The sequence below is a fragment of the Acipenser ruthenus genome, chromosome 9, assembly GCF_902713425.1.
Source record: "Acipenser ruthenus chromosome 9, fAciRut3.2 maternal haplotype, whole genome shotgun sequence".
Taxonomy (NCBI): domain Eukaryota; kingdom Metazoa; phylum Chordata; class Actinopteri; order Acipenseriformes; family Acipenseridae; genus Acipenser; species Acipenser ruthenus.
The window spans coordinates 4,076,614-4,088,996 of NC_081197.1; the positions used below are offsets into that span (position 1 = coordinate 4,076,614).

Here is a 12,383-nt window from a genome sequence, read left to right on the forward strand (position 1 = left end):
TCGGCACACCTATCAAGTCCTCCTCCTTTAAACAAGATCTCAGTTGAGCAATATTTTCATTTGTTAAGAGAACAAACAAACAAAACGCAACCCCCTGCGTACGACTGCATTATTGTCTTCCTCATAAGATTTGGTTATTCATTCTTTCCGGTGCTCTTAAAGGTGCTGAACTGGCAGGCTTGTAGTCCTTTCTGTTTATCCATAGAGCATGGATTGCACAGGTAGTGCTAATGTGACCTTCTCATCATCTCCTCTCCAACATGCTTAAAGCTGCCTTGGAGGGATGAACCTTTTAGTGGTTGGGAAAACTGTTCTGTCTCCACGCCTCTGAAATCCTTCGCAGTTGCAACAATGTGAACTTCTGGCATTTCCCTGTGACCTAGATTTAAAACTGGTTTAGGACCCCATCCTCCAGAGGTGTACGAGACTAGTACATTAACACTCTTCTGTAAAAAATAAATCTTTTATTAATTGTATAAACAAATGCGAAAAAGAAAATCGCGTTAGGTGAGGACCGAAAGGTAACATCTTTCCTGTTGTTTCTTGTCGTCCAGACCCAACAAATTCGGCTCCTGTCATTCTTGATGGCTTTGAGCACCGGAAGGCCAAGTCCACCCAGCGGGTGGAGCTGCCCTGCAAAGCCTCTGGACACCCGGCTCCCAAGTACCGCTGGCTGAAGGACAACGTCCCTCTGGAGCCTGACAGCAGGTTCCGGCAGACCGTCACCGGGCTTCTGATCGAGAACGCCAGGGCGAGCGACTCCGGCAGCTACGCGTGCGAGGTGTGGAACAGCTACGGCAATGCCGAGGTCATCGGGCGTCTCCATGTGAAACGTGAGTCACCTCAGCAGGAGTGGCATGGATCGCGTCGGTGCCATCACTTACAGGGCCTAGATATCAGTAATGATGGTGACCCCTGTCATCAATGTTAATTGCTATTCGGGTAGAACTACTGTACTATTGATAACGTGATGAAGACATAAAGCCTTCAAATACCACATTTCTCCATCAATATTGTCCACAAGGTAATGTACTACAATGTTGGATCAGTTTTTTTTTATAGCCCGGAAGATAAGCTATTTTGTATGAGCTTCACCATTCTGTTTGCCATTTAAAACATGTTATATATTTGAAGGTTATGTAATGGCACAGACTTAAAGAATGGACCTGTTGAAATAGGGGCATTGTTGTCTTGTATGTAATTCACACTCTGATATTCACCTTCTGTAATCCTTCTGCATGGTTTGTGCTAGGATGTTGAAGTGGAGTATGTAATGAACCAAGGTGGAATGCAGCGATTCATCAGTGTTCAGTATAGACAGTCTACACTGGTGATCTCTGACATGCTGTACCTCTGTGCTTGTCGTTCAGAGCCTCTGCGTGCGGTTGTCAGCCCCCGTAAGGTGAAGGGCAGCGTGGGGAGCCAGGTGTCGCTGTCCTGCAGCGTGACGGGAACGGACGACTACGAGCTGTCCTGGTACCGGAACGGAGAGATCATCAACCCGGGGAACAGCGTGCGCATCACGGGCAACAACAGGGAGATCCTGGTGATGGACGGCATGGCCAAGAGCGACGGGGGGGCCTATCAGTGCTTCGCCAGGAAAGACAAGATGTCCGCCCAGGATTTCGTACAAGTCATCCTGGAAGGTGAGTGTCGGTCTCTGGAGGTCTGTTCAGTGGATCTCAATACTGCTGATGTTCAGATTATTCATATGCTCAATGGTAGGGTTCTTTTACATAAGATTCTGAAAGTCAAACATCTGACAGCGCATTTCAGCGCCATTCTACCTGTAAAAAATATTTCAGAAAACAGTTCCTGTTTAGAATCTATGAAGGCTTTATTTACGTAATAGAATTACATAAGAACTGTGAAAAGGGAAACACCAGGGTCCACCACCATGTTTTATTTTAAATGAAAATCTAACCTTTTTGGGAACTGTAAGCAACTTCAACGGTAATAAAAAAAAAAGCATTGTATTGAAGTTCATCTTTATATGACATAAACTATTTTGGTTCTAAACTTCAAACAATAAACAGCATTTGCGTGTGTGTTTTGAATTCTGATAGATTTGTTAAGTAGTGATCAGCTGGAGCCGTGATGTGTTACCAGGAAATGACTTTACAACTGGAGCCATCCACGTGGTTATTCATGCAAAAACAAAAGTGCTCATGCAAACGAATGCACGCACACAGACACACTCAGTAATACCCAAGCAGGTTGCACAAGCCACTCCACAAAGAGTTCTGCTTGTCATGGAAACACAGACGTGAGTACTTGTTAAGACACACACGTGCAGAGCAGCACACCTGTGCTGACACACACACACACACACACACACACACACACACACACACACTTTAACTTACACGCATGGGTGCACACTGTGGAATAGCCCTGGCTTATGCAGTCCCTGATGTCCTACCATCAGGCTTACAAAGCAAAAATGAACGCAAGAAAAAATCAGGGAATATGTATTGTGTGACTTTGCAGTGCCAAAGAAAGTGATCGATTCGTGTAGAACCTGTTTGCTAATGAGGCCTGCGGTGCAGTCACGGTGTGGCGACTGCTATTAGAACATCTAGAGAAGGCTGACATTGCCTACGTAGGCCCGGTTGCCGCAGCAACCGTCTCCCGTGGCCACCGAACTCTATAAAGAGCGTATTGATAATCTATAATGATGTAGAGAGAGTGCGGGTTATCAGAGAGCGACAGCAGGCGAGGTTTGAAAGATACTCGGGTCTCGCTGTGAAAATAATGTCGGCTTTCATCTCACAAAAAGCCTGTCACCAAAAGAAGGAAATAAAAAAAAAAGGCATGAGTGCGCTTGACGATTTATTTGTTGTGTGTCAGTTTTCATTCAGGATGAAAAGCCAGCAGCTTTTTGTCTTCAGAGCAATGGCAGCAGCAGTACAGGAAAAGGAAGTTGAAAGGGGTCGTCTCCTTTTATTTCATCCCCTTAATGCACTATAATTCTGCTAAAAGCAGTGAAGAAAAGGAGTGCTGTTAAAACCAACAGGTGTTCCAGGCATTAGCAAAGAGAAGCACATGCCAGCTGATCTGCAATATCGTTCCATGGCTCTTATTTGGGTTATGGCTAACAGTCTGCCTGCAGCGTATGGTATGAGGGAGATATAGAGGGAATTCAGTCACAATATTCCAGCTTTTATTTTTAAATTTGGATAATACATGACAGCCCTCAAAGCTTTTTCCTGTAATTTGGTGTTGCCGTGTTTCATTGCAGTGGCCAACTGGCTGTCAGATACCCCTATGCAGTGCATTACAACAGAGCGTACCATGACAAGCATCACAGCCTTCCATCCCTTATAAAAGTTTACCACAGTAAAATCATGGCAAAGCATAGTGAAGGCACGGTAAAGCATAGGTAAGCATTGCAAAGCACAGAGGTGTGGTAAAGCATTAAACCTGGCAAATTAGGATGAACTATGGTAAATGCATAGCATAATCACTGGAAAAACATGGTAAAACTGCAAAAATACCTTACAAAGATACCGTGGTAAACTTTTATAGGGGATTTTCCATATTTAAATTTTTTTGAAATTATTAAAACTGTTTATGTAAACTCTACGGGGTACGAGCATTTGCCCTGCTAAAACTAAAATTTTAAAGAGTACAGTAAGCATTATAAAATGTGGCATAACAGGGATGGAAATAAGACTCATAACAGTTTGATCCACTCCTAGTTTAAGAGGACACACCTGAGCTTGTTATCTATACACTGTGGCTAATCAAGCTCTATTAAAAACTGCTATGGATGAAACTGCTATGCAACAGGAGTCTTATTTCCATCCCAACATGGTACAAGCAAAGACCAAAGTGTATAAGAGACCGTCACTAATACGAGTGTCTCTTTCTCTTCACCTAAACCAGACGGGACTCCAAAGATCATGTCTGCCTTCAGCGAGAAAGTGGTGAGCCCCAACGAGCCGGTGTCCCTCATGTGCAATGTCAAGGGGACCCCGCTGCCCACCATCACCTGGATGCTGGATGACGAGCCCGCCGTGAAGGATAGTAGCCACCGCATCGGCCACTTCATCACCTCGGAGGGCAACGTGCTGAGCTACCTGAACATCTCCAACAGCCAGGTCCGCGACGGAGGGGTCTACCGCTGCGCCGGCAACAATTCAGCCGGAGTCGTCACCTACCAGGCTCGAATAAACGTAAGAGGTGCTTGTCAAATCAGCTCCTCCAAAACACACACATAACTCATTCTGGTTGTAAAGTTCATGCATGCTTGAAGTAGCCTTGGAAAGTGCCAAACTAACCTTACTTGAGCTCATTTCAGGATAGCATTGTGTTGTTTTTTTTTTCGTTAATCTGGATTCCAATCCTTCCAATCTGGCTGTCACTATTTTTGTGTGTCTTTATCAGCCTATCATATTCTACCCTTTTCTATCATTCTTTCTCAATCTGCTAGTTTGTCATCATGATTATATATATATATATATATATATATATATATATATATATATATATATATATATATATATATATATATATACATATATACACGTCCAGGGGTTAATTTGTAATCAGAAAGGTACCGGATCCTCTAATTATGGAAGAGGAATGGCATTTTTGTTTCTAGATCTAGTATACTGTCCTTGAATTACTGTAGCTTCTCATATATGCTTCGTGTTCTCAGCTGCTTGTGAATCAGAATTTCATGTCTTGTTGTTGGTATCTGTAGCTGCATGCCCACCTTTGCCTCGTCGTGTTTTAACATAATGCTCAGGTTTGAACCATAGCAGTGGCGGGCCAACTAATCTGATGAACAGGATCGACAAAACTGTTAAGAGCGCTCGTTTTTTAGCGTTTCGCTATTTGGCGTGTAAAAAACTTGGAATTTTTCTTACTCACACAGTAGACTTTGCATCCTAAAATTCATCCCTGCTTCCTAAATCACTACAGTACACTTTTGTCATTCAATTTATGGATCAGGAAAGCTTGTTTTATATTGTACATGCTATGTATACATGTGTGTTCTTTTTTACAACAACATTTTTTATCTATCTATCTATATGTCTATCTGTCTATCTATATGTCTATCATTGTAATGTTCATTAGTCAGTATGCCTTGTTGTCTGTTTATCGCTCTTCCTTCCCATTATGTCTCTCTGTAATCTTTCCTAGCTGCATGTTTATTGGCCTGTATGCATGTCAGTCTCAACTCTATATTTGTCTTTATTATATTGCTAGAGAACTAGCCTTTGTTGCCTGTGAAAGTAATTGTTTTATATCTGCCTGTTATGCCTAATCAAAAAGTTTAATTTCAGAAATCATTGCATTTTCATGTATGTGTGTGTGTGTGTGTGTGTGTGTGTGTGAATAGATATATTTTACCAGGTAAAACCTCTTGAGATCACACATCTTCTTTGCAAGGGTGACCTGGTTCTTATCCAATTCTCAGTAATATGTTTTCCATCCCAGTTTCTTCAATTGAATCTGAACGTCTGTGTTCTGGCCTGGTTTAATTACTGCTTACATTTTGTCAGCAATCATTTTTGAAATGCAATATTCCTTATCTAATGCCGGGTAATGGTTTTGTGTTGGAAAGCTATTAAAATAACAATTTTCCACACGGCTGAGAAGAAATATTACCCCCGGGCTCCTGCCTGCTAGTTTAGAAGAAGCAGAGAGAAACAGCGCTGAGGAGCCGACATTAACTCCCCTCCATGGGAAGTAAAGTGTTTCCACTGAAACGGATGGAAATGATAGCGTCCAATTTGTGAAACTACAACACCACCACTAGCATAGGTTGTAAGGCTTAATGTTACTTCTGGATGAATTATGCATCTGTGAGACTCCGCCCTTAAAAACACACAGGGGACCATACAAAGCGAGCATGGCAGAAGGATCTCATAGGAAGAACACTACTGTACACTGCTGGAGATGTTCTGCAAGGAACAGGGCTAGGCAGATCTGGGAAAGGAATTAGGTTCAGAGGTTAGGAGACATTCCAGATGAGGAAATAGAATAAACCTAGCCCTGACTTTAAAGAAAGCAGAGTTATCTAACCCTGATACTGTCCCCTTCCCTTTTTTATGATGTGTGCCATCATTCTGCGCGCTTCTTATAACAATGACATCCTGTGTTTCACTTTGCGTTAAAGTGCTTTCACCTGAGTTCAGGGTCTGCTCTTCACTTCAAGCCGCCTGCCCTAGATACATTAACATAGTACAACGTTTCTTAATAGCATTAAATACTAGCACCGTCTAGTAATCTGCCAGTTCGGATCAGGTTTCATTTTGTTTTTGGCAATACACTGCTGTGTACTAGATGGTGCTGGCTCTCACTAATAAGCCTACATTTAATAAGTCTTTAGGCAACTAGAACTGAATAGCAACTGCTAAACTGAAACACCTTAACACAGACTCATACAGCAATACAAAATACATTAAAAAAGCAATATTTGAGTAAATGGAACAAGAAACACTCATGGTTGTAAACAAAATAGGGTGAACGAACCAAAAGAAAAAAGAAAATGTAATTTTAGGCAACTTGCTCTTCACATATTGGTCTGATACATGGTATTCCATGTGGCTCGCGTGGGCCACAGCACAAGCAATGCATGCTTTCTTATAAGTTGAGAAGTGCTTTTATGGGTGCTCTCTGGGTTTTCAATAGATGGACAGACCCTGCACTTTCAACAAAGCACTAGATGTCCCGAGGCTATAGGAAGAGAAGAAGCTTACTCTAGGTAAAAAATGAACAGGGCGCTGTTAAAGACCATGCTTCTGTTCTTGTGCCTTTTTTCAGCTTAATAAATATATTATTATTGCATGAGATTGAATGCAATAAAACACAGGGCCCTATTTGAAGGCAGTGTAAATGGCTGTTTTCTGTGAGGAATTCATTAGTTGCAGTGGTATAAAACTAGACAAAAATGACTCTGAACAATAATACAGCTGCTCCAAATAGGCTGTATTTTGTTAGTTTTACACTGTTACCATTTTTTTTTTATTTGCATTTTTTTTTATTGTTAGATCCAAAATACTGCCCAGCAAGTTAATGGATACACTAAACAATTCAGCATGCACTACACTTTGAGACAATATAGTTTTTGAGTTCGGTTACCAGCTGAGCCTGTTTCTTAGCTCACCAACTTAATAAAAGTTATTGCCACACAGGGTCTTCTGGCTACAAAAATCCTATAAACTGAAATGCTGAAAGGGAGAATACCAGTAAATAAACACAACAAAATAAAAGCCTTTTTTATATTAAAGTGGTACTTGCAATTGTTTTCTAAATTAACTTCATGCAGTTCACTCCTATTGGCTTGTCCATTATCACTGTGAATGTGTGTGCAGTGTGCGTGTGTGTGTGCATGCGTGCATGCCTGAGTGTCTGTGTTTGTGTGCATGCCTGAGTGTCTGTGTGTGTGCGCGTGCACCACTTGTACCTCCCAGCTTGCACAGAGAGACCTGATTCACATCATTGGTCTTCACGTGAATCAGATCAATGCCTTAGTATGGAAAAGGAAGATCTTGCTGCAGTATAGAGTGGTTGGAGAGAAACTGGTTGTCAGACTGTGTCCAGAAAATGATTGTTTTTCAGTTGTCTTAAATTTAAATTCCTGCGTCTTGCATGGCAGTGGACTTTACGTGTGATTACAACCATGAAGTCAGGTGTGTGATAGAGGTATGACATTACAGGTGTGTGATAGAGGTATGACATTACAGGTGTGTGATAGAGGTATTACATTACAGGTGTGTGATAGAGGAATGACATTACAGGTGTGTGATAGAGGAATCACATTTACAGGTGTGTGATAGAGGTATTACATTACAGGTGTGTGATAGAGGTATTACATTACAGGTGTGTGATAGAAGTATTACATTATAGGTAAGTGATCGAGGTATTACATTACATGTGTTTGATACAGGCATTACATTACAGGTAAGTGCATACATTTTAACTGGCGACTGTAACAAGGTATTTCTGTTCTCTCTTTTCTGTGAATTATGTTTTGTATTAAGTCCTGTATGACTTCAGTCCTTAATGTATGATGACAGGTGTAATGCTTTTCACAGGCGTATGATGGTCTTGTGTTTATTTTTCAACTTTTCTTGGTAAGGAGTCATTAGGCATTTATCACTGATTAACCCCTGAAAATGTACAGATAAAACCTAAATTAACAACTTCAAGGTCACTGAGAGGTCAGTATGGCAGTCCAGCAAGCTGTAGTATAAAAACAATATCAAGGGCAAAATGACTGCACCTGTGGACATGAGAAAAAAATACACTTGTGTTTGTAGAGTGATACAGTGCCTAACGCATCACATGACCATGGCAGGCCAATGAGAGGTCGTCTAACAGGAGTTGAGGTGGAATACCCCCCCGAAATCATTCCCAGGGTACCTTGGTGATACACATCTAATATCACTAGCCTGCCATTTTTGTCTTTTTTTTTTTTTGCGCTACAGCTTTGATAAACCTACAGCCCACCGATAGACAACAGCTCAATTTATTAGAACATTTTACAGAACTGGGGAAGTCCCCTAGATTGTATCTACCAGTTATCCTGGGATTGTTCCTAAAACAAGAGGAGGATTCCCTGATACTGTAAAATGCTCTTTAATCAAAATCCATTAGTAGTTTATGGGGATATAGGTTAATCAAATCAACCAGCTTTTTTATCATGTAGTACAACTTTGTAATAAGCAAGCTGTCTTTGTGAAACATAACAATGTGGGTAACACTTTACATTAAGTGTCTCTAATTACTGTGTAGTTACATGGTAGTTACTTAGTAAATGGATGTGCACTTACACATAATTGCAATGTTATTATGCATAGTTACAATGTACTTAATTGTGTGCTTACATATATTGTGCAAACAAATATACACAAAGTACATTGGAACTATGCATAATAACATTGTAATTATGTGTAAGTACGCATTGGTTTACTAATAACTACTATGTAAATGCACAGTAATTAGAGACACTTCATGTAAATTGGTACCAGGATTTGTTTTGCAACTCCACTTTTTCTCCAACCAAAATATGATGCAGCAAAATATCATTTTGTTTTTTTATATAGAATTGTTGTAATTTTTCTTGATTAGCATATTTAAGAAGATCTAATTCATTACTGATACCCTTCAGAATGGAACATATGACAGTAAATTCAGAATTAATGTTTAGAAACAGATTTAAGTATGCTTGAAAAATGTGATCTAGCTATTATACATTTTCTGGTACATTCGAACATCTGGTCACCCCCATTTTATGGCACGAAAGAAGACAATCAACACTCCCATTTTTTTTTAAACCTCCTGATGGTCCAGCACAACAGTCAACAGAACCATAAAATATTGATGCCATTGTTACAAAAATGTACTTTTTCCCCCTCTAACATCAGTATAAGTATGTAATAATTATTTCAAAGAGTTTTTTTCTGTGTTTTTGAAGGTCCAGCAAGCATCCGGCCAATGAAAAACATTACAGCGATAGCGGGTCGGGACACCTACATTCACTGCCGTGTGATTGGCTACCCGTATTACTCCATCAAGTGGTACAAGAACTCCAACCTGCTGCCATTCAACCACCGCCAGCGTGCCTTCGAGAGCAACGGCACCCTCAAGGTGTCTGACGTGCAGAAGGATGTGGATGAAGGGGCATACACCTGCAACGTGCTGGTGCAGCCCCAACTCTCCACCAGCCAGAGCGTGTATGTCACTGTCAAGGGTACGTCTCGCACTCTTCGGGGGTCTTCGTTTCTCATTGTTTTGACCTGGCAGAGCTGGGCAGAGCTGGAATCCAGCAGGGGGCCGAGACAATATGGGCAAGGCTAGTTTCCATAAGAGGAAAGGATCTAGGGGGAGGGACGAGGGTGTGGTTTCAACTGAGGAGACTGTTGTGATACTTTTGCTCAGATTGAGGAATCTTTTTAAACTCCTTTGGTTTGGATGCTAATGACAATTTGAAGTAATGTAAATGGCTTTGGGCCATAATTCTCAAAGGGGGGAAAAAAAAACTTCAGTTGCAATTCATAAACAAAGTAGATGAAACACATTCCATTGAGCGTTGAGTTAGTTAATGTGCGTCGCTGATGCTTATAATACAGAAGCAGCTTGAAAGATCCTTGGTGTCCATTATCTCTACTTTGTTATGACTTAAATAAGTAGCGGAGACCATTTTCTCAATTTCGCAGTGAATTAAATAAATGTTAAAGTGTTGTTTATTTCAACGCTGCCTTTTTGCAGCTCTATTGAGTGACTCTCCTGGCTTTCTGCTTACGGTGCTGTAACAGAGCTGAGTGACCCAGCCTGGGGATGTGAGGGCCAGGGAAAGTTAGTTAGGATCAGTTCACTGTCCAAATACATGTCTGCTTTGTGCCCTGACACCTAACAGAGAACCAGGCCCCAGTTGACATTCTGTTCTTTGTGCTAATGATCCCTGACTTCACATTAGCATTAGCACTGAATTCCTGATATCTCACTGGAAGCAAAACCAACAAGTTGAGCCTAGTTTGAAGCCTCTTGGCTATTCAATTGTATTGCGAGCAATGCAATGGGCAATGTGATCCAAAGTAGCTAATCACTGACTCTTTGGCTGATCTAGTCTACATAATATATGCATTGCAGACAACTAGAACTGAAGAGTGGTTCTTAATGCAGGTAAAGCCCTGCAAAACAAACAGTATTTGAGCAATTCTCTGAATTATTATTAAAACATCATAAAAAAGCAAAATGTAACTGAAAACTACCTTTTCATTAATATACTATCATGCGCACTAACAGGGATGCAAATAAGACTCCTACATGGCAGTTTCACCCCTTTCCAGGTTTTAATACATGCTTGTTTAACCACAGTGTAGAGGTAACAAGTTCAGGTATGTCTAATTTAGACCCATAGTAAAGCCAGAAACGGGTCAAACTGCTATGCTAGGGCAGTCTTCCATCCTTGAATAATTCATGAGCCCCCACCCACCCTCTTTGTTTTGAAAGGGTTGAATGCTGGTTTGGTGCTGCTAAAATCTCTCTCTCTCTCTCTCTCTCTCATGCAGTCCCCCCATTTATCCAGCCCTTCGAGTTCCCGCGGTTCTCCATTGGCCAACGTGTCTTCATCCCGTGTGTGGTCGTCTCAGGGGATCTACCAATCGCCATCACCTGGCAGAAGGACGGCCGGCCAATCCCAGCCAGCCTGGGCGTCACCATTGACAACATTGACTTCACCAGCTCTCTGCGGATATCAAATCTCTCACTGATGCACAATGGGAATTATACCTGCATTGCAAGGAATGATGCAGCTGCCGTGGAACACCAAAGCCAATTAATCGTGAGGGGTAAGCAGCTGGTTAATTGGCACACAGGGGATACAGACTTTCCATAACAGGAGAGGAGAGGAGGAGAAACTGAACAATTACCATTGTTTTTGTTTGCTTGTGTTTTTTTTTTTTTTAAACCTTATTAAGCCCAGTGAGTAACAGAATGTTAGTCGAGCTATAAATAATTTCTGAGCCTCATTTAGCTATTTGAAACTCAACATAAGTATGAGAAGGAAGTCCATACATTGTCCCAGCACAGTAACATTTATTTCAGTTTTGTGTATTGTATTTTTGCTGATGTCACCCTGGGCTAATTAAACTTCGATATACACAAGCACTGTGTCAGGCAGAAGGGGGGAAAAGGAAGTACTCAATTATTTTACCCCAGATTTTCTCCCCAATTTAGAATGTCCAATTGTTTTTTCTCCTCACCGCAGCAATTCCCCACACAGCTCAGGAAAACTGAAGGTTCAGTGGGCGTCCTCCAATCCCAGTCTCCTCTTTTACACCCAGGAACTCGGTACCAGCCAGCCGTGCAGGTGTCCGTCTGAGCTCACTAAGCGCCTGGACAGTAGAGTCCGCTGTAGCGCGTTGAGGAGAAACAATCCCTGCTGGTTTTGCCTCCCAAACCAACGGGAGCGCCAGAGCCAGTGTGGCGCTCCCTCCAGAATACCCACCCTGGACTTGTTTTTACTCTTTTTTTTTATTATCTCAGTTCCTCCTAGGTTTGTGGTTCAGCCCAGTGACCAAGACGGTATATATGGGAAGGCTGTAATACTGAACTGCTCTGCAGAGGGGTACCCTGTCCCCACTATTGTATGGAAGTATTCAAAAGGTGGGTATTTCTTCTTTCATTCAGACATCTTAATAACAGTCTTTTTTTTAGGTTAGTATAAGTCGGTTTTATTAAAGGAATGCATCTTGCTCTATTGACCTGAACATACAGTAATTCTCTGTATATAACACACACCTTGTATGATGAAAGCAGAAGGATAAAGCAAAGGAAATGACTTTGTTGGATCAGATATTATCAATGTATCAATTAATCACGCATATACACATTCCGTCCATTTACAGACCTGGCCCACCATA

General features: G+C 41.4%; 1 protein-coding gene across 2 annotated transcripts in view; it reads left to right on the plus strand.

Annotated features, from left to right (window-relative positions):
* Positions 1-12,383, plus strand: part of LOC117405878 (cell adhesion molecule DSCAM) — a 174,801-nt gene that overhangs the window by 111,481 nt on the left and 50,937 nt on the right. The window contains exons 5-10 of one of the 2 annotated variants that reach the window (XM_059030798.1): positions 555-833; positions 1,371-1,646; positions 3,889-4,185; positions 9,434-9,709; positions 11,031-11,309; positions 12,007-12,126. In XM_059030798.1, coding sequence (XP_058886781.1) covers positions 555-833; positions 1,371-1,646; positions 3,889-4,185; positions 9,434-9,709; positions 11,031-11,309; positions 12,007-12,126 — 1,527 coding nt within the window. Of the gene's footprint in view, positions 1-554; positions 834-1,370; positions 1,647-3,888; positions 4,186-9,433; positions 9,710-11,030; positions 11,310-12,006; positions 12,127-12,383 lie in introns of those variants that run through there. The other variant, XM_059030800.1, reaches the window with a different exon arrangement.